General features: G+C 35.5%; 1 protein-coding gene across 6 annotated transcripts in view; it reads right to left on the minus strand.

Annotated features, from left to right (window-relative positions):
• Positions 1 to 24,024, minus strand: part of LOC115506181 (serine/threonine-protein kinase Sgk3) — a 150,812-nt gene that overhangs the window by 23,934 nt on the left and 102,854 nt on the right. For all 6 annotated transcript variants that reach the window (XM_030304064.1, XM_030304062.2, XM_030304061.1 and 3 more), the window contains 5 exons: positions 16,277 to 16,364; positions 11,323 to 11,372; positions 8,725 to 8,782; positions 1,864 to 1,947; positions 1,620 to 1,751 (listed from right to left, as the gene is read on the minus strand). In XM_030304064.1, the coding sequence (XP_030159924.1) occupies positions 1,620 to 1,751; positions 1,864 to 1,947; positions 8,725 to 8,782; positions 11,323 to 11,372; positions 16,277 to 16,364 (412 nt within the window). The remainder of the gene's footprint in view (positions 1 to 1,619; positions 1,752 to 1,863; positions 1,948 to 8,724; positions 8,783 to 11,322; positions 11,373 to 16,276; positions 16,365 to 24,024) is intronic.

Raw genomic sequence — 24,024 nt, forward strand, 5'->3', positions numbered from 1 at the left:
AAGTGCCAGGCCCTCAATAAATTCTCAATATATGTTAGCACTCATGTACACACAAAATAAAATGACAACCTTAAAATCTTCAACCTTCATAGTCTTGCTTCTACACTGAGGAGGCATTCAGCACTTCTGTCATAGATGTAGGTGGTTGAATAATGATTCTTTTATGATCTTCCCCCAAAATGATATAGGGGTAGGGCACCTGGCTGACTCAATCAGTAGAGTGCGTGATGCTTGATCTTGGGGTTGTGAGTTCGAGCCCCACGTTGGGTGCGGAGATTACTTAAAAATACAATCTTTAAACACACACACACACACACACACACACCAAAAACAAAACCCAAAATGATCTAGGTGTGTCTGACCATCTTTCAGGTTTGCAGAATAGACATTAGTCTTTCTTCTAATTCCTTTATTCTACAGCTAAGTGTACTACAGCAAGGCTGAAATAATTATTTTCCTCTCTTTCTGTTCTGGGACTAGGGGATCAAAGACACTTTGTAAAGATATGACACTACCTACCGGAATAATTTTTAGAGACATTCATAGGTCAGAGAGCAAACTAATTACAAAGGCATGGGGGCTGAGCAACAGAGGAACGGGACTGTCAGCTGCCTAAATCCTGGAATCACACTGCCTGAGTTTAATTCCTGGCTCTAATACTTACTGAACACATGACCTGAGCAAGTTACTAGCTTCTCTGTGCCTCAGTTTCTTTATCTTATATAACAGAATTGTTGTGAAAGTAATACAAAGAGCCAGAGTGCTGGGCACATCAAGTACACTTGATGCATGTTAGCTATTACTGTAATTATTATCATGATAGTAGCATTTCCCAAAATATATTTCAATATCCCTCTGATTCAGAGTTTTGGGGAATATAATTAATAGATTTGGTTCAAACAAAAAGAAACTACATGGTAAGAAAATATTTTCAAAGAAATCTTTGCTTTGTTTAAGGCAGAACTCAAAGTCTTTAACATGCTGAAACATATTGTGAGTCACCAAGAAACATATTGGTAATTGCCAATGGGATAGAACATGAAATATTTTCCACTGACTTCACCACAGAACTCTTTATTAGAGGATCATCTCATCTGATTATAGTTTGCACATTTTAGAAAATGACAGGCTAGAGTAATCTTTAAACGCAACTGTGGAGACAATAATTATCTAAATACAAATCATGTTTTATTGTTAACATTTCAGTATATTATTCTTGCTATAGTATCTGTGAAGTCTGCAGATTCAAACCAAGGCTCTTTTATGAATCTTCCACCTACACCATAAACTGCTTAAGAAAAGAGCTTTGTTTACAATTCTTCATTAGCTTGCTTTGTGCCTATTAGCCAGAATCTTGAACATAATAGTGTTAATGCTGGCCTATCCTTCCAAAAACTGGTAAGTGAATAAAAACTGTGACTTCCTTCTACTTTTTCTAAACATTATCAACATAAGAATACTAATCATAAGGGCACCTGGCTGGCTGGGTCAGTAGAGCATTAGACTCTTGATCTCAGGGTCATGAGTTCGAGCACCACGTTGGGTGTAGAGATTGCTTAAATAAATAAAAACATACAAAAAAAAAAAAAAAAGGAAAGAAAACTAATTATAAAACTCACCTCCCCTCCATTAACAAAATCCAGAACAAAATAAAGCTTTTCAGTTGTTTGGAAAGAATAATGTAATCCAACCAAAAATGGATGTTTCACATTTTTCAAAAGCACATTACGTTCAGCCATGATATGTTTTTGCTGTTAAAAAAAAAAAAAGAAAAAAGTAAAGGATCCACTTGTATTATATGCCAGAAAACATTTGTTATTTGAGAAAATGGATTTAGGAGAAAAAAATGCTATTTTACTTTACCTCTTTTCTGTTGAGAACTATTTTTTTCTGTAACACTTTGACAGCATAAAATTTTCCATCCAGTTTCCGTTTTGCAAGAAGAACCTGTTGTAAAGATTGTGCATACTATTAGAAATTTCAGTATTTTGATAGAAATAATTCACTTGTCAATAAATTCGTACTTAAATTATGTACAAAAAAAGTCTACAAGGGACCTAGATTGTATGTTTTAGTTTCGAAAAGTGAAAAGTACTGAATTTATTTCTATTTCACTTCTCTTTAGATATTTTACAAAAAAAATATTTATCACTTGAATAGCCAGATACCATTTCTTTGTCACTTAATGTGCCAAAGTTTGAGATTTTTACTCAATTTAAGTCCCCAAATCTAAACTGCTTCAGATCCTCGTGTGTGTGTGTGTGTGTGTGTGTGTGTGTGTGTGCCCACGCGTGCAAGCACCAGCCCTGAGTCCTAAAGAGTGAAAATACTAAGGCTATAAACTTCATGAATATATTTTTAAAAAAAAAGGAGAAGGAAATGGTTTCTATATGATCAAAGTGCATTTCTGTTTGAGCATTTAGGTTTTAATACAAGTCTCAAATTCAGGAACATTCAGAAGAAGAAGCACCCTGTATAGCCGAGTTTTTATAATGGGCAGGTTGCATGCACTTTCAAAGATGTGAAGCAACTTAGAGGCTCTTGCTCCAGAAAAAAAAGTAACAGACTTAGGATTTTACAAATAATTTTAAGGGATTCAAGATGCCCAGCAAGCTGTGTAACTATTAAACGGGGTATGTTCCAAAGCGTTTTGAGATTATCTGACACAGCAAGTAGGGACACTGCTGGGCCTCATATTCTACTCCCGGTGTTGTTAACCTTGCTAAAACTTATAACCCCAGACTAATCATGAGTAAAGTACCAGACAAATTCCAATCTTACAATATACCTAACTAGTACTTCTCAAAACCATCAAGGTCCTCAAAAACAAGGAAAGTCTAAGAAACAGTCACAGTTAAGAGAAGCTTAAGGAGACATGACAACTTAATGTAATGTGGTATTGTGAGTGAGATCCTGGAACAAAAACAGGCCATTAGGTAAAAAGTAAGGAAATCTAAATGAACAGTGGACATTAGTTAATAACATGCATCCATATTGGCTGAATATTTGGAACAAATATACCATGTTAATGTAAGATATTCACAATAGGGAAATTGTGTGGAATGGAGGATGGTTTGGGAATTCTCTGAATTTCCTGTATTTTCTCTATATTCATCTTTTCTGTAAATCTGAACTGTTCTAAAAATAAAGCCTATTAATTTAAAAAAATGTTTTTAATCAAAGTAGACTCAAAACATCTTCAAGGTAAAAATGTCTTGTGCTCAACTGTTGGCCATTTCTCCCATTTTCCATTCTTTTGTTTGCTACAATATTTGACTCTACTGAACATCTTTCCTTTCTTAAATTTTTCCTTTTCTCAACACCTCCCACCTCCCAGCCTGACCTTTCCTTCTCTATTTTGATTGGTTCATCTTCAAGTATATTAAGAGAAAATAATTCAAATGTGGCAATCAAGGGATACTGATTCCCTTAAAAGAGCTAAGTATTTTTTCAATAGACTGGTAGATTGGAGAACTGTTAAGAAACAAACTGGGAAAATGAAAATGGAACCAAGACCACTGAGTGGAGAAGAGTTTGTAATAAATTTTAGGTTGCCATTATTTATTTTAGTCTATCATATATTTTTTCTACTTTTCAGACACACTGTGGATTTGTATTTGTTTACTTTTCTTTTTTATGTATTCTTTAATTTGTTTTATTGTATTTTATTGGCTTCTAACCATTTTATAAGACTTTTAATTTTTGTTAAACATAACATATATATAAAAAAACTCACAAATCATTATAGCTCAGTAAATTACTACAAAATGAAGTCACACTGTGTAACCACTATCCAAGTCAAAAAATAAAACATTATCATACAGTTGTGGGTTCATTTCTGGGTTTTCTATTCCATTGATCTATGTGTCTATTTTTGTATTTACCCAAAAAATACAAAAATACTAATTCGAAGGCAAACCTGCACCCTTACATAAGATGTTTACAGCAGCATTATGTAATATAACCAAATCATAGAAAAAGCCTAAATGTCCACTGACTGATGAATGGATAAAGAAGATGTGGTATATATACACAATGGAATATTATTCAGCCATAAAATGAATGAAATCTTGCCATTTGCAATGACATGAATGGAGCTAGAGCACATTATGCTGAGCGAAGTAAGTCAGAGAAAGACAAAGTCTGTATTTCATTCATTCATATGTGGAATTTAAGAAACAAAATAAACAATCATAGGGATTGGCAAGCCAAGAAACAGATTCTTAACTATAGAGAAGAAACTGATGGTTATCAGAGGGGAGGTGGATGGGGGTATGGGTTAAATGGGTGATGGGGATTAAAGAGTGCACTTGTGATGAGCACCAGGAATTGTATATAAATACTGAATCACCAAGTTGCACACCTGAAGCTGATATATTACACTGAATATTAACTAACTGAAATTTAAATAAAACTTTTAAAAAGAAATAAAAAAATAAAAATAAAAATAAAACATTATCAGTAGCTTGAAGCCTCACCTTTCCCCTGATTTCAGAAACTACTTATCCCTGTCTTCCTCAACTATCGCAATTTGTAATAACACAGATTAAGTTTTGTCTTTTTTTGGGTTTTATGTAATTAGAATCATATAAAGTTGTCTGTGACTTCTTTCATTCTAAATAATGTAATATGCATTCATGTTGTGTCACGTAGCATAATTTTTGTTTTTTACCGTGCAGAATAATGCATTATACAATTTTAAAAATTTTAATTCTAATATAGTTAACATAAAGTGTTATATTAGTTTTAGGTGTATAATACAGTTATTCAACAACTCTATATATTACTCACTGCTCATTATGATAAATGTACTTTTTTTTTTTAACAGTAAGTATATTCTTAATCCCTTTCACCTACTTCACACATTCCCCCCCCAAGTCACCCTCCCACTCTGGTAACTATCACTTTGTTCTCTATAGTTAAGAGTCTATTTCTTGGTTTGTCTCTTTTATTTTTATTTCTTAAATTCCATATATGAATGAAATCATATGATATTTGTCTTTCTCTGACTGACCTATTTCACTTAGCATTATACTCTCTAGATGTTCCCATGTTGTTGTAAATGGCAAGATTTCATTTTTTTTCATAGCTCGGTAATATCCCATTGTATATATAATACAAACCACATCTTCTTTATCCATTCATCTATTAATGGACACTTGGGCTGTTTCCATAATTTGGCTATTGAGAGCAATGCTGCTTGAAACATAAGGGTGAATATATATTTTCAAATTAGTGTTTTTTAATACTTTGGGTAGGGGCGCCTGGGTGGCGCAGTCGGTTAAGCGTCCGACTTCAGCCAGGTCACGATCTCGCGGTCCGTGAGTTCGAGCCCCGCGTCGGGCTCTGGGCTGATGGCTCAGAGCCTGGAGCCTGTTTCCGATTCTGTGTCTCCCTCTCTCTCTGACCCTTCCCCGTTCATGCTCTGTCTCTCTCTGTCCCAAAAATAAATAAACGTTGAAAAAAAAAAAAATACTTTGGGTACATACCCAGTGGTAGAATTACTGGATCACACACAGTTCTATTTTTAATTTTTTGAGGAACCTCCATACTGTTTTCCAGTGGCCACACCAGTTTGCATTCCTACCAACAGTGCACAAGGCCTCTTTTTTCTCCACATCCTTCCCAACACTTGTTTCTTGTGTTTTTGATTTTAGCCATTCTGACAGTTGTAAGGTGATATCTCATTGTACTTTTGATTTGCATTTCCCTGATGATGAATGATGTTGAGCATTTTTTGTGTCTGTTGGCCATCTGTGTGTCCTCTTTGGAGAAACGTCTGGTCATGTCTTCTGCTGATTTTTAATTGGGCTATTTGTTTTTTTTGGTGTTGAGTTGCAGAAGTTCCTTATCTAGGTTGGATATTAACCCTGTATCAAATATGTCATTTGCAAATATCTTCTCTCATTTAGTAGGCTGTCTTTTTGTTTTATTGATTATCTCCTTTGCTGTGCAGAAACTTTTTATTTTGATGTGGTCTCAATAGCTTATTTTTACTTTTGTTTTCCTTGCTTCAGGAGACATATCTAGAAAAATGTTTTTCTGGCCAATGTCAGAGAAATTGCTGCCTGTGCGCTCTTCTAGAATTTTTATGGTTTCAGGTCTCACAGTTAGGTCCTTAATCCATTTTGAGTTTATTTTTGTGTGTGGTGTTAAGAACTGTGGATCAGTTTCATCTTTTTGCATGTAGTTTTCCAAGCATCATTTGTTGAAGAGACTTTCTCCCAGTGCATATTCTTGCCTCCTTTGTTGAACGTTAATTGACTACATAATTGTGGGTTTATTTCTGGGTTCCCTGTTCTGTTCCAATGATCTATGTGTTTATTTTTGTACCACTACCATACTGTCTTGATGACTACAGGTTTGTAGAATATCTTGAAATCTGGGATTGTGATACCTCTGGTTTTGTTTTTTCTTTTTCAAAATTACGTTGGCTATTCGGGGTCTTTTGTGGCTCCTTACAAATTTTATGATTATTTGTTCTGTGAAAAACTGCATTACACAATTTAATCCACTCTAATTGACCGACATTTAGATTGTTTATGAATAACAATGCCATGAATATTATGACATATTCCTTTCCATATTCCATATTAGTGTGTATGTGCATGCATATCTGTTGGATATACAGCTAGAAAGATAAATAGCTAGAAGGATATATAGCTAGAAGTAAAACCAATGTGTCACACAGGTAATGCATATATTCAGCTTCAATAATTAACACCAGTTTTCAACAGCATTTAGAAATGAAACACATAGGAATAAATCCAATTAAAGATATATAAAAACTCTATAGGACATTATAAAACATTATTGAAAAAAATTAAAGAAGAACTAAAAATTAAGAAAGGGATATACCACGGTTAATGGATTGGAAGACTAAATAATGTAAAAATGACAATTCTTCCCAAATTGTTCTAGATTCAATGCAATCCCAATCAAAATCCAGAATTTGTGGAAATTGGCATGCAAATTTTGTGGAAATTGGTATGCTAATTAAAAATACATGCAAAGGGCTAAGACTCTTGAAGAAAAACAAGGGAGGCCTTGTTTTGTTGGATATCAAACGACATAGACTAACAGAACAAAACAGAAAATCTCAAAACAGAAATATAAAACATAAAATCTAGAAGCAGATGCATGCATATATGGACACTGTATAAATGATGAAGGTTACCCTGTAGATCAGTGGGGAAAGAACAGTCTTTTCAATAAATTGTGTGGGACCAGATGGATATCAATAGGGTAAAAAATGAACTCTGACCCTACAACTTCATACTATATGTGAGAACCAATTCCTGGTAGACTCTAGATCTAAACATCATTATCTAGATCTAAAAAAGAATGCTTTTTGTTTTTAATGACAGATTATCTCAAACATCCCAACAGACTGTGAGGGAGCACTTTGCGTGCACTATCCCTTTCTAACTTTCTGTTGCTATACTAGCACAATGTCCAGCACGTAGTGGGTGGTCAATATATGTGCTGAAGTAATAAACACACATGGATTTAATTGTATGGTCACAGTTTCTGGTATCTAGGGAACTCAGAAAACAAACTAGAGATACTGAAAGCTACGAATGTAGCAACCTATAATTAAACACATGCATATTTATTTTCACTGCAGATTGAAGTATAATGCAAAAAAGCAATTAAATATATCTTATGATTCTGGTAACTCCATCTATGATGCTTCTGGCCTTAAAGTAGATTCTCCTTCCTTGGTTTGGCTACACGGTCAAGTTATATGATTCATCTGACACTGTGTGAGGAGCAGCAGGGTTTTCACACATCCCTTCCTCAATTGTTATTTTCACAGCTGCTCATTTATGTCTTTCCTGCTTCAGCTTAAATAGCATCCCTTTAAAGAAGCCATCCTTGGGGTTCCTGCGTCGCTCAGTAGGTTAAGTGTCTGACTTGATTTCAGCTCAGGTCATGATCTCACAGTTCATGGGTTTGAGCCCTGCGATGTCAGCAGTGAGTCTGCTTGAGATATTCTCTCTCTCTCTCTCTCTCTCCCTCTCTCTCTCTGCCCCTCCCCTGCACACTTTCTCTCCCTCTCTCAAAAATAAACATTAAAAAAAATAAAAAGTAAAAAGAAGCCATCCTTGACCCATCTAAATAGGAATTTTCCCGCCACTGCCTATTGTCTTCTATTCTTCATTTACTTCACAGTCCCATTACTTTCAATTATTTGACTGTTTTTTTAAAGCTTATTTTGAGAGAGACAGAGCACACGCACACAGAGGGACAGAGAGAGGGAGAGAGAGAGAATCCCAAGCAGGCTCCATGCTGTGAGTACAGAGCCTGATATGGGGCTCGAACTCCCCAACCATGGGATCATGACCTGAGCCGAAACCAAGAGAGTTGGACACTTAACCGACTCAACCACCCAGGTGCCCTGACTGCATATTTTTAATTGGTTACTTCTCCTACTAGGTTCTAAGCATCACAAAGGTAGTGACTATGTCAGTTTTGTTCAGTACTATCTAACCAAAAGCCAGTATGGTGCTTGGCACATCATAGGTGCTCAATAAATATTTGTTGAACAAATGAATTTTATGTTAAAATTTGAGTAGATGTCTTATCTCCTTAAGTACTTTGAAGGTAGGGAAAACATCATAACTCCATATCCTGCATACCAACAAGCACCGTGGCCTGGAATATATAACGCATGCATTCCTTAAGTATTTATTTATTGTATGGAAAAATAAAAACTCTTACCTTGCCAAAGCTGCCTTTTCCAATAACTTTTAAGAAATCAAAGTCTGTTGGTTTAGCACTGAAATAAATGAACAATGACAAAAATTAGCCTCCTAGAAATTGGAAAGATGTTAACTTTTAAACATTTCTTAGTACCTCACTCTTTAAATTTTTTTTTTAACGTTTATTTATTTTTGAGACAGAGACACAGCATGAACGGGGGAGGGGCAGAGAGAGAGGGAGACACAGAATCGGAAGCAGGCTCCAGGCTCTGAGCCATCAGCCCAGAGCCCGACGCGGGGCTCGAACTCGCGGACCGCGAGATCGTGACCTGAGCTGAAGTCGGACACTTAACCGACTGAGCCACCCAGGCTCATCTTGAATACCTCAAGATGAATACCTCATCTTGAATATAAAATAGGTAATAATGAATAGAAGTAATATCTACTTTCTGATAAGACATTTTATAACCTTCTTAATGCCTTGTTAAGTTCTGCTTAAGAAAGACTTCCATAATAGTCTTTTTGTGAGAAAAGCATTTATCTATATCTATATATTGTTTGAACTCAATGTAGCTTCTCTTTAAACCAATTTTGTTAACCATAAACCTCACCAGTGTTGTTAATGAGGAAACTGAATAACTATATAAATTAGTAATTTATTCCAAGGACTATCTAGTTTGGCAATTTTTCTGACACATACAGATTTTGCACATATATCACTTATCATACATTACAGATAAAAGACCTCTCCGCTTATTCTCATAGATGGCAATGCAGAAAATCCAGGAGTACAGAGATCAAAGAGAATACTAATTTTGTCCTTTTATTTACATTAACTTGTCAGATAAAAACAATATTGGTTACAGGTAGACAAAAGCACATGGCAACAGAAAGCAGAGCGTAAGCAGCCAGGAAAGAGGTTTCCTTCAACACGGTCTGAATCTTAAATTGGACTCAGGAGAAGATAATGACTCCATTTAGAGTTTAAATTTCCTTTAATTTACTATCAAAATAAATGGCCAATTCAAACATTAGAATAGCACCAGGCCTAGGTTAAATAATAACAGGTAAAGATTAGGGAGATAAATACTTAACTAAGCTCAGGTGTTTTTCTTCTTCAAGAATCTGCTCTTTGGACTATTTTGTTCTTTAGTGATATGTTGAGATACTGAAATAATTTTTTTAAACAAATAGCAAAAAATCATGCAAATTTTTCAAACATAGTAAATAGGCTAACTGAGGCCGTACCCAAGGCACCACTGTTAACTATTGGTGATGAACCCTAGCTGAAAGCGAGTTTGTTTCTGTGCTGCCTGAACAACTCAGTGTATGATGACAGGAAAGCATGCTCAAAACTAAACCTCCCTTCCAGCTACCACTCCATTTCTTTGCTTTCCTTTGCAGTAAAATTCTTCAAGTAAGAGGTTTAAATTCATTGTCTATTCCCACTGTCCTCTCCTGAACTCTTTCCTATCAGGGTTTGTACCCATTACACCACTGAAACAGCTCACAAAGGTCGCCAATGATTTATCAAACCCAATGGTCAATTCTCAACACTTACCTGCTTTACCAGAAACATTAACATAGTTAATTACTCTCCCCTTGACACACTTTCTTCACCTGCTTTTGAGACATCACATTCCCAGTTTTTCTCCTATTTTACTAACTTTTTTTTTCTCCTTTACTGGTTCCTCCCTGACCTTACTACAATGCTGATGTCTCTCAGGACCCAATCCTTGGGCCACTTTTTATCTGTCTTTACTCACTCTCTAAGAGGACCAAAAGAGTGAGGGAAGCATAATGTCTTGGGAGAAAAGCTACACTACTTCAAAATTAATCCAATGAAACTGAAGAATAATTACAAGTAAGGATAGAAACATTATACTCTTTCTCCAAACCATGGCAGGTATCATTAATCTGTCAGGGCACTCCTCAAACTGAGCCAAGAAGTGGCCCTGGAATCCTATGTATTCAGCAATCTAGGCATTCACTTCTAATGAACTGCTGGAGTTGATACTCAAAATCAAGATCTACTACTCAAATCTACATTTGCCATTTCTGGTGTTCCTCAAAATGTTTTCCCCGTGCTCAAAAAAATATGGCACTGTGGGAGAAACTGGTTAGAACAAGTTCAATAGACTTTACTATGGTAATGTCCATCATGACTCCTCTGGAACAAGCTGGCTGACAACCAGGGTTGCACCAATAAACACTGAGCACCAGTGAGAATATGTGTTAGACCTACATGGATACTTCTGTCAGAGCCCCTCCAAGTCCCTCCCAGGACGACTTAAGATCCCCTGAGAAATACAGTCTTTTGATTTTACACACACACACACACACACACACACACCAGAAAAATGACAATGGCAAAACAGCAGAACCAAATTAATAATCTGTGGATTTACAAAATCCTCAGAACTCTGTTACAGCAATGGAAAGCTAGAACAGTAAAATAGATAAGCAAAGCATATGATAGCATTATATTCACCATAACTATGGTTATTGTATTTTATAGGGTTCTAGTTAAACTGATATAATTATGTATATCTGCACATTCACAAGACAGGTCTTCCTAGAATTCAGTTAGAGAATTTCTGAAACAAATTAAACTTACTGAGGATTTCCAGATGGTCCCAGGTTGATGTTCTGTGAGGTAGAGTGTAGCTATCGAGATGGAGGAAAAAACAGTAACACTGTTAATAACACTTCAAAGATTATCAGTCAATAAAATAAATGGTTCTGAAATAAAATGTATATAACTCTCCGATATGGATGTATCGCCATGTTAAAGAAAACTGAAGTCCTAATTCTTATTAAATGCATAAACTTATTTGGAAACACACAACCAATATAAACACACATTTTTATGACAAATTGCAAGAGCAGTTGTAAGGAAAAAAATAACACAGGAATGAAGCTCAAAGTTGTCAAATGAATGAAGTAAACTGGGGAAAGCTCCTTGGATGAGGTGGGTGTAGAAACCACAATTTACAAGGGACCATTTCTACGTTTAAAAACTGGTTAAAATGGCTACCTATGTTTCAAATTTTCAAATAACTGCTCATTAATTTTATGACATGGAAATGATAATATGATGATGATGAAGACTGCAGATGCTGGACTGAATTATAGGAGACAGACTTATTTCTAAAGCAAATACACACAGACAGGAGTGTTTTTCTAATTCCACCACTGTGGTCTAACAAAAATTTTAGACAGTCTTTTCTCTTTACAATAATTAACATAAATTTAATCCCTAGTATTAATTTAGAACCAAATCTTTACTTGCCTACTATGCCATAAAGCAATTTAACTAAAAAAAGATTCTAGTTCACTAATAATTAGCTAGAAATTTATCCCCAAATCCCATAAAACTAATCTAGTGATCTTGTTAGTGTGAGCACTTTTTACACAGCCAGGTGTAAATGAATTCTGCTTCACATAAATTCCCTTTGAAATTCTTTATACATACAATCACAAAGCTGCAGATATTCCAAATATGCATACTTTTACTAGAGCCTTATTATACAATTAGACTTCCATACGTTATAGATACAAAATAAGCCGTAAAAACTTTTCTCTTTAAACTCATCAGAACTAAAAAATTTTATCTAAGCAATTTATTATTAGTGATATAGATCATATATATTTCCACTTAAATTCATTTGAAAATTATAGAAAATCTCCACAATGCAAACTACTTTTAAAAATAAGGGCAAAGGGGCGCCTGGGTGGCTGAGTCAGTTAAGCATCCAACTCTTGATTTCAGCACAGGTCATGATCTCACAGTTTGTGAGATCGAGGACACACTGGGCTCTGCAATGACAGTGCGAAGCCTGCTTGGGATTCTCTCTTCCTCTCTCTGTCCCTCCGCCACTCATGCACATGCCCTTTCTATCTCAAAATAAATTTAAAAAAAAATGAAAAATAAAGGGCAAAATTTCCTAAGCATAATAATACGTTTCTTATAAAAATAACAATATTGACACCAGTTTCCTACTTACAAAACAAATTTATTTTCTACCAATATCTTTACATGAAAAATTTTCAAGTACTACATTTTCAGTCCCCAGAAGACAGAAATTTAGAGAACCATACCATCTAGCACAAAACCAAAAAAAAAAAAAAAAAATGTGTAAAAAATCTGGTTCATGAAACGAGATCTTATTGTGTCATAATTTTAACATGGAGTAATCTTTTCTGTTTATATATTATAGTGTTTCCGAGAATCTGATAACATAATCCAAACTAAATTACAATTTCAACACACTTATTCTTTGAATGAATGTGCAGAAAACTGGATCATTTTTCCATTCAATTAACTTTCTTTATATATTATATAGGTGAGGGAAGAGGAGTCAGTAAGCATGGATTAAACGAGGGCAACTTGTGCCCTGAATTAACACCGATACATAAAAAGATTTCATTACATAGCAATGATTTTCCTAACAGAGCATATTTCCAAAATAATAATGAAAATTATTGGGAAACATAATTAATTTTTTACCTACTATTTTTAAGACCTTTTAAAAAAAAGTTTTATTTATTTATTTTGAGCAAGGGTGCACACATGTGCATGGGGGAGGACAGAGAAAGAGAATCCCAAACAGGCTCTCAGCTATCAGCAGTACCCTATTTCAGGAACCCGTGAGATGATGACCTGAGCCAAAATCAAGAGTCGGTTGCTGAACTGAGGTACCCTACTACCTACTATTTTTAAAGATTACAGTTAATCACTAAACTGAGGATGTGTTATAGTTTATTAACAGCATAATTATCATTAATAATTAATGATAATTAAACAAAAGCATGTTTCTTGGACTCTATTTTTCCCTAAATAAGGGGAAAGGTCCTGATGTCCTCGAAGATATTTTCTGGCTATTAATTTAGTTATCCACTTAGAAGTCCTTAATAAATAGCTATAGCTGTAAGACAAAGTAGAGCTTCTTCCCTTTTCTGAACAGATTCTTTTTATCTGTATTTTAAAACTGCAAGAGATCCTAGTCCAATTACAGATTTTATGGATGAAAAAAGAGAAAGGAAATAGAATTCAGATCTAAGGTCAAAAGTGGTAGAGACAGGAATCAGAACTCAGGAAGCTCTCTTCATTTGGTTCTTTCTTCAAAGCCAGCTGCCTCCTATAGCAAGGCAAGATATTTTTCAAATAACCTAAACCTACATACTCTCAACATGATTAGCAAGTAAAACACGGAAAATCAGGATTATATACATTTTCTTTAAAATGTCTTTAAGGGGCGCCTGGGTGGCGCAGTCGGTTAAGCGTCCGACTTCAGCCAGGTCACGATCTCGCGGTCCGTGAGTTCGAGCCCCGCGTCGGGCTCTGGGCTGATGGCTCAGAGCCTGGAGCCTGTTTCCGATTCTGTGTCTCCCTCTCTCTCTGCCCCTCCCCCATTCATGCTCTGTCTCTCGCTGTCCCAAAAATAAATAAACGTTGAAAAAAAAAAATTTTTTTAAATGTCTTTAATATTTCATTTTTGCATTAAAAATATATATACATGGTTACAAAACATGGAAAATACCAGGAAGGTGCTTTTAAAAAATCCATAACCTTATTAACAGATGATTTTGCAAATATTGCAGTAATTTCACATAGTCTTTGCGTAGCTTTGAAAAACTGACTGGAATCATAAAAAAAATTTTTTTAATGTACAATATATGGGGACAAATTATTGAATTGGTTTATATTTACATTGATTCTAATTTTTCGTACTAAAATGATTACCTTTGTTTGTTTCTGCGTGAAGGATTATTTCATTTGCGTCAACTCCTAAATGACCTGAATATTTTCATGTTTGATACACACTGCCAAACTGTCAAATTATAGCAGTGCCAGGAAAGCCCAGGCAGGGATGCCTGCTGTGCCTTACCCTTATCAGTCCTGAAGTATTTTATTTACATTTTTGTTAATTTGGTAGAGAGAAAAAAAATCTCTATTTTAAAAATTTCACTTGCTGTTGGCATTGAGGTTGAACATTTCCCACATGTCTGTTTACGAACAGTATTTCTTCATGTCCCTTTGCTTTTTATCTACAGGGCTTTAAATATCATTCTTTTCAAAAATCCATCTATATATTTTTACATAAATGTTTTCCCTTCTTAGGTCTTATTACAAATGCTCTCCCAGTTTGTTGTTTCTCTTTTGACAAGTTTCAGATATAAAATTAAAATATCCTTTTATGTTGTCCTGGGATCAACCATGTCACAAATGGAAAACATAAATCAGCTCTCTTAACTTGAAAACCCTCCAGTGGTATCAGAGAAGTAAAATTACTACTTTACAGTAGTTGCAAAAAAGGAATAGGACTATTTTCCAAATGAAGATTTTAGCTATGGGACAGTAATGTTCCGAGTGATACTATCTTTTTTTTTTTTTTTTAACATTTATTTATTTTTGAGACAGAGAGAGACACAGCATGAACGGGGGAGGGGCAGAGAGAGAGGGAGACACAGAATCGGAAACAGGCTTCAGGCTCTGAGCCATCAGCCCAGAGCCCGACACGGGGCTCGAACTCACGGACCGCGAGATCGTGACCTGGCTGAAGTCGGATGCTTAACCGACTGCGCCACCCAGGCGCCCCATTATCTTTTAAAACACAGAAACAGAACCATGAAAAAACACAACATTATAAAGATAAAAAATGTACTTTAAGGCAACATCTCTGACTTTCATGTATATATTTAGCAAATACATATAGCTTTCATCAATTTTAATTATAAAGGTATTACCGTGTTTATATTAATAGTTTTCATTATAATTTTAATTGCTAAATAATAATTCTCTGGGTTAAATTACTATAATTTACTTTTCCCACGTAACTTTCTAAAGTAAATGTTGAAAACATCATTATAATAAGCCAGAGCTTATTATATTTATTTATTGGTTATCACAACTGGTTTAAAAAAAATAAGAATACCCTATTCTTTATTTGGAACACATACTGATTATGTGCATGTACCTACAGGAATAAAACTTAGTTGATGCCAACTGGCACATGCGTATTGATTGTTCTGCATATAGAAACCCAGCAATGAAGAGGAAGAAGTATTAAATTAACATTCTGATTAAAAAGGCCTTTCCTGCTGGTCAAAATTCAAAACAATAGTTTAAGTATGTTAATGATTATGAAGACATATAATGATCAAAAATTAAGATGTAAAGTGAAGAGAATAGCATATAAAATTGTATATACTGTATAATTAAAATTAGGTAACTAAAAAATCCCTATATATTAAGAGAAGATTAGTTGGAAAACCACTAAAATGTTAAAAATTACTAGTCTGGTTAGTGATAAATACTTCTTACTATTTTCAAAACTTTCTACTAAATACTACCATGGATTACTTTTTATCATAAAAGTACTCATTTTATAAATTTTATAAGAAATAATAAGAGGTGTACACATTTGTTTTTTTGTATTCTACAGGGTAGAAAATTTACAATGGATGAGATTACATCATTTTAAGTAAATGTTGCCCTCAAGTTGCCAGTAATTTCATCTTTGGGGAATGGTATTTTTTCTGTTAAAAAATACAATCCCTCTTACTACCTTCTGAGTGCTTCTTTCATCCTCATCTTCGGATGGATCTGACTGATGTTTTGGGCTGTCCATTTGAAGGAATGCTCTGACATCTGGACTAAAAACAAAAATTAACTCTATTATAACTTTAAAAGCATCTCTATAGCTTTTCTCCCTTTTAAAATGAAAATAAAATAACTGTAATAGCATTTACAGTATGAATGCCAATACAATCCATCACTACTATTATAAAAGTAACAAGCTGATTAATTTTTTAAATATAGGGAATCCACCTAACAAACGATCAAAGATAAAAACAGGCAGTTCATAAAGAAAAACCCCAAATGGTAAGAAAGATGTCTAGCTTAACTAATAATCAAAGAAATCCAAACAACAAATGAGATACCATTTTATGTCCATTAATGGGCAAAGATTAGAAAGACATAATATCAAAAGTTGATAGGGATATAGGGAAAGAGACACCCTCATGCATTGCTAGTAAGAAAGTAAAACGAGGAAACTTTTCTGAAAAGGAATTTGGCAATATTGGTTAAACTGTGTAGGGCCGATAATTTCCAGTTGTAGGAATAAACCACAAGAAAATTCTGTACAGGTTCAGTGAAAGACATGTAACTAGGATACTCATAGCAACTTTCTCTATAGTAATAAGTCAGAAGAATAGGCATCCACCAATAGAGAAACTAGTAAAGCTATGGTTAACGACCCAGAGAATTCCACTCAAGAGTCAGAAACAAGGAACCATGTAGCACAGTATCATTTTGTATATTTTAAATATTCACAGACATGAAGGAGCACCCAATAAACAAATATCTGAAGACATATAACAAACATATTCAAGTAAGGATCAACAGTAGGGATGAAGGGATGGGTATGAAGTTCAAACATGAAGAGAAAAAAAAGTGGACTAAAATAAAAGGCCTTACTAAGAAACTCAGAAAGATGAAAAATAATTTTTATTTTTTAATTTTTTATTAAAAAATTTTTTTTAATGTTTATTATTTTTGAGAAAGGGAAACAGAGCAAGCAGGGAGGGGCAGAGAGAGAGGGAGACACAGAATCTGAAGCAGGCTCCAAGCTGTGAGCTGCCAGCACAGAGCCTGATGCAGGGCTTGAACCCATGAACAGTGAGATCATGACCTGAGCTGAAGTCAGTTGCTTAACTGACTGAGCCACCCAGGTGCTCCGAAAAATAATTTTCAAAAAAGGGAGGAGCTGGTGAGAATGTAAACTAGTATAGCCACTATGGATAACAGTTTGGCAGTTCCTAAAAAAGTTAAATGTAGAAATTCCATATATTAAGCAATTCCACTCCTAGCAGGTACCCAAGAGAAATAAAAACACATCCATACAAAAACTCACAAATGTTCATAAGCAGCATTATTCACAATAGCCAGAAAGTAGTAACAACCCAACTGTCCATTAACTGATAAATGGACAAAATGTAGCATATCCAAAGGATTATTATTCTGCCATACAAAAGAATGAAGTACTGACATATGATATTGCATGGATGAGCCTCAAAAACAGTATGCTGAAAAAACAAAAGACAAAAAAGATCACATATTATATGACCTCATTTATATGCCCTGTCCAGAATAGGCAAATTCACAGTGACAGAAAAGTAGATTAGTGGTTGCTAAGGGTTGGATGAAAGGAGAAATTCAAAAGTACAGCTGACCCTTAAACAACATGGGGGTTTAGGGGCCCTGATGCCCCATGCACTTGAAAATCCATGTGTAACTTCCCCAAAACTTAATTACTAACAGCCTACTGTTGACCTGAAGCCTTACCAATAACATAAACAGTTGATTAACACTTATTTTGTGTTATGTGTTTTATATAGCGTATTCTTACAATAAAGTATCCTAGAGAAAAAAAATGTTAAGAAAATCATAAAGAGAAAATACATTTACAGTACTGTACCAAAAAATAATCCATGCATAAGTGGACCTGCAAAGTTCAAATGCGTATTTTTCAAGGGTCAACTGCAGTCTCTTTCTGGAGTGATGTTAATGTTAGATTAGGCTTGAGACAACAGAATAGGATAGTGGTGATGGTTGTATAGCACTGTGACTATATTAAACATCACTAAATTGTATACTTTTGAAAACAGTTAAAAGGGTGAATTATATTTATGTGAATTTTATCTCAATAAAAAAAATTTTTAAGGTTTATTTTTGTGAGAGAGAGCGAGCGTGCACGAGCCGGGGGGGGGGGGCGGGTGAGGGCGGAGAGAGAGAGAGAAACAGAACTTGAAGAAACTTCCAGGCTCCGAGGTGTCAGCACAGAGCCCAACACGGGGCTCAAACTCATGAACTGTGAGATCATGACCTGAGCCAAAGTCAGACACTTAACCAACTGAGCCACCCAGGGGACCCTCAATAAAAAAATTTTTAAAGGTGAGGGTAAGGATCTTTAATCTTATCACACACAGAAGCAACTATTACTAGTATCTTGGTGGTATTTTATTTCAATCTTTTTTTCTGTACCACTAAGACCATCTTCTATTTAAAATATTTTTAATGTTTTTCACATAAAAATTACATCACAAACATTTCCCCGTGTTGTTAAAAAGTCTTTGTAAACAGTCACTTTTGATAGATGTATACTGTTGTACAGTGAGAATGCACTAAATGCTACTCAATGATTCTTTCATTTTAGGATACATAGATGGATACAAAGATTCCAAATTTTTACTACAGAATTTTCACTGCTATAAAGTTGTGATTGATAATCTTTGTGCATTCATGATTTTTAAAAACAAAATTATTTGGTCTGAATTATAAACCATTTTCAGGTTTTAAATATAGTTTGTTAAGCTGATTTCCAGAAAGGCTGTACTAATTTATTCTCTTCCAGCAGTGTATGAATATCCTGAAGACTCTCTCCAGCTCTGATTAGCATTAAATATTTCGGTTTATGTTACTATCTCTAATAATTTAAAAGTGAAAAACAGTAATGTAAAGAAAAGGTATTAGTAGTTAGTGAAATACAAATAAAGCAACAGTAAGATACTACAACCCACTTACCAGAACGGCTAACAATACTAAGTGTTGGTGAGGTGAGCAATGTGATCTCATAAATGGATAGTGGAAATATTATTTGGTACAATCACTTTGGAAAACATGTTTAACATTATCCCCTAAGGTTAAACATATACATAGCATACAACCCAGAAGTTCTACTCCAAGTACATCAGAGATATCTGCACACGTTAATGGCAACATTATTCACAATAAAATAAAAACTCAAATGTGCATCTGAGCAGTAAAATGGATAAAATGGGGTATATTCATACAATGGGATAATATACAGCAATGGAAATCAACAGATTATAGCTATATGCAACAAAATGAATGACTCTCACATGGTTGAAAATAAGCCAGATAGAGGGGTGCCTGGGTAGCTCAGTCAGTTGAGAGTCTGACTTTGGCTCAGATTATGATGTCACAGTTCATGGGTTCGAGCCCCACACTGGGCTCTGTGCTGACAGCTTGGAGCCTGGAGCATGCTTCAGATTGTGTCTCCCTTGCTCTCTGCCCCTCCCCTGCTCATTCTCTCTCTCTCTCAAAAATAAATAAACATGAAAATAAGCCAGATAGAGAATATTGTATGATTCCATTTATTATAAAGTACAAAAATGGCACATTAATCTTTCCTGCTAAAAATCAGGAGAACAGTTATCTTTGGGAAGGAACGAAGGAACAGTGATCGAGAGGAGGCATGTGAGGGCATTCAGGTGTGCTAGTAATGTTCTACATTTCTTGGCCTGGGGGCTGGCAACTCAGATGCATTCACCTTCTCGTAGTTCATTAAGCTGCATAATCATGATTTGTGGTCTTTTCTGTATGTGTTGCGCTGCAATAAAGCTAAAATAAGGTATTTTTACTCCAACTTGCATTTTTTTTTAATTTTTTTTAATGTTTATTTATTTCTGAGACAGAGAGAGACACAGCATGAGCAGGGGAGGGTCAGAGAGAGAGGCAGACACAGAATCCAAAGCAGGCTCTGGGCTCCGAGCTGTCAGCACAGAGCCCTACACAGGGCTCAAACTCACGGGCCGTGAGAACATGACCTAAGCCAAAGTCGGACGCTTAACCGACTGAGCCACCCCGGCACTCCCCAACTTGCATTTCTTAAATAATACAGAAATGTTCAGTTTCTCTGGTAATCAGCCACTTGCATCTCCTCTTTTATAAATCATTAAAGGGCTTTGTCCATTTCTTTTGGTGTCTTAAGTGTGTTCTGTCTGCACAAGCTCTTTCTAGATGAAGCAGATTTATCTACTGTTCTTTATTATGGGAAACTTTTTCTACATTTTTGGTTTTTAACTTCACTTATGATTTCTGGGGTTCAAAAGTTTTTATTAAGTCAAATTTGTCATTGTTTTACTTTACATGTATCATGCATTGCCAATATGTTCAGAAAACCCTTTTTTATTCAGAGATCAGAGAAATGTCAACCTGCCTTATTCCAGTTTTTAAATAATTTTAAAAATAAATTTTAATAAAATTGTTTTAAACATTTTTTTTAATGTTTATTTATTTTTGAAGGAGAGAGAGACAGAGTGTGAGTTGGGTGGGGGGGGGGGGGTGCAGAGAGAGAGGGAGACACAGAATCTGTAGCAGACTCCAGGCTCTGAGCTGTCAGCACAGAGCCCAACATGGGGCTCAAACCCACAAACTGTGAGATCATGACCTGAGCCGAAGTCGGACGCTCAACTGACTGAGCCACCCAAGCACCCCAATAAAATTGTTTTAACATAAGCAAATAAAGGTACTTTTTTTCTATTTTTTTTAAGATTTCACTTTTAAGTAATCTCTACACCCACCATGGGGCTTGAACTCACAAATCCAAGATCAAGAGTCACATGCTCCACTGACTGGGCCAGCCAGGCACCTTATCAAGTAGAAGTACTGTTTTTTTTTTCAAGTAGAAGTATTTTTAAAGTGCATTTCCCTAACTGGGAATAAGAGGCACATAGTAAGTGTTCGAAATACACTTGATGATTGGCTTCTCTTCTTGCTCTCTTAAATCTGTACTATTTTATAGTTTGATGTTTAAATGAAAAGTGTGAAAATTAGCAAAGCTTGGTTAACATCAAGAGGAGATTCAAAAAATATGAAATGTCATTTTTTTATTAAAAAGAAAACAGCAGTTAAAAATTAAGTTTGAAAAAACTCTTGGCTATTTATTTTTGAAGTACTGGAAATGTCCTCGACCATGAATAGAATGGTGGTAGTTACAGGTTGTATATGTACATATAAATCCACTGGGTTGTATACTTAAGAATTGTGTATTTTATGGTATGTGTATTTCAAATGTATAATTAAAATTAATATAATCAAATTGCTTTTAGTTGAATTTTAATACCAAATATAACATTTTTATAATATTACTTTCCAGATCCAGGATGAATATTTAGAACTTAATATAGAGTGTTAGAAGTTCTGAGTAACACTTCAAAATGTCAGGAGAAATAATATCCATCACCACCATTTATTCTATACTTATTCCACGTGAGGCTCTGTCAAAGAAGACACGTTCGACCTCTTAATGTATACATTATATTTAAAACAAGCCACTAATATGCCAATTAGAAGTAATGAGTGCATACAGCAAAAATTAAAGATTAGAGGGATGGATCTAAGCTGAAGACACAGAATTTGTCCTAGGGCAAAGGCATATGTTTAAAAAATAATTATACAGAGAGCCGAATCACAAAAGGCTCTTTGCTGAGGAAAAGACCAGATGTACAAATCCTGAGTTCAAAGATCCTCCCTAATTTTGTGTTTGTTACTTGCTAGAGGCTCAGGATGGAAAGGCACCTGCTCCTTAATGCACTGGCTAACCCCAGAGCTACCACAGGTGCCACACCTCTCCCTGAGCTTATCCTACCTGTGAGCATTGAGGGAAAATCCAAAGCACTGGGCAGGAGACCTTGGTCAGAGGAGGTCCAGTTCTAGAATTTTACTAATTTAGTAAATTAAATTAAGTTAAAAAAAGAGGTCAGAAGACTTGCTCAGAATGGTATAAGCCCTCAATAATTATACTGTGAAGAACTACACAAATGGTAGTCACTTGTTTTAGAACTGCTAAATATACAGTCCTTCAGGCTGTGATTCTGAAAAGACTATTAAAGGGTGTCCTGTTTGCATCACTGTCTATAAGGCAATCTTCATGTCTACACAGATAGGTGAGCTATGGAAAAGCTTCCCAGATATTTTACTTTATCCCCTTTACTTCTTCTTAGAACACAATACTTTATATATGCAAAACAATGTAAGGGGCACCTGGGTGGCTCAGTCGGTTAAGTGTCCGACTTTGGCTCAGGTCACGATCTCACAGCTTGCGAGTTTGAGCCCTGCATCGGGCTCTGTGCTGACAGCTCAGAGCTTGGAGCCTGCTTCAGATTCTGTGTCTCCCTCTCTCTCTGTCCCTTCCCCATTTGTGCTCTGTCTCTGTTGCTCTCAAAGATGAACATTAAAAAAAAAAATTGTAAAAATAAGATAATGTAGGTAACATATGTAAATTAAAAATCATAATAAATAGGGGCGCCTGGGTGGCGCAGTCGGTTAAGCGTCCGACTTCAGCCAGGTCACGATCTCGCGGTCCGTGAGTTTGAGCCCCGCGTCGGGCTCTGGGCTGATGGCTCAGAGCCTGGAGCCTGTTTCCGATTCTGTGTCTCCCTCTCTCTCTGCCCCTCCCCCGTTCATGCTCTGTCTCTCTCTGTCCCAAAAATAAAATAAAAACGTTGAAAAAAAAATCATAATAAATATAATGAATACCCATGAATTATCAAACTCAACTGAAAACACATCTCAAACCATGGATCTACCTATATGTTCCTATAGAGGAACTTCATCAGGAGCTGCTGACTTCTAACTTCTGACTTCATCAGGAGCTGCTGGCCTACAGAAAGAAGCTTAAACTCATTAACATGAGATGAAATGTAAACACGTAAGTATCTTCAATATGTCAGGCTTTTTGCAGATTCTGCCCCCTTTGTCTGGATGCTCTCTCCCTACCTTTTCCTGAACAACTGCACATCCTTTAAATTCCAGGAAGCCTTGCTTGACCTCCTCTGAAGAAAAGCTGGCCACATTTTTCTCCATTATCTTCTAGCACATCTATCATAAAACTTTCCTACCTTTAATTGCTGATTTACATGTCTGTTTCTCCCACTAGACTAGCCTGTGCCTTTGGAAAGTTCTCCTTATATACCAATGCATACAGCAGGTACTTCATAAATGCTTTTTAAAAAAAGGTTTTATCTAGGGGCTCCTAGGTGGCTCAGTCAGTTAAGTATCTGACTTCAGCTTAGGTCATGATCTCGTGATCCGTGAGTTCGAGCTCTGTGTCAGGCTCTGTGCTGACAGCTCAGAGCCTGGAGCCTGCTTCAGATTCTGTGTCTCCTTCTCTCTCTGCCCCTCACCTGCTCATACTCTGTCTCTGTCTCTCAAAAATGAATGTTAAAAAAAATATTTTAAAAAAAAGGTTTTATCTGAATTCCAGTTAGTTAACATTACAATGTAATATTAGTTTCAGGTATACAGTATAGTGATTTAACAAATCCTTTTTGAATGCAAGTATAAATATAACATGAACAAATATAGTTAGAAAAATGTCTTAACTATGGGCTATGCAAATTTCTTTTAAGTTTAATCTACAAAACTAATACAAGTACAAAAGGAAGAAAGAAGATAACCAGGGCCTTGAGTTGATGGGAGGAAAAGGAGTTTTAAGAATACCAGGGA

The sequence above is a fragment of the Lynx canadensis genome, chromosome F2 (assembly GCF_007474595.2).
Source record: "Lynx canadensis isolate LIC74 chromosome F2, mLynCan4.pri.v2, whole genome shotgun sequence".
NCBI classification, from domain to species: Eukaryota; Metazoa; Chordata; class Mammalia; order Carnivora; family Felidae; genus Lynx; species Lynx canadensis.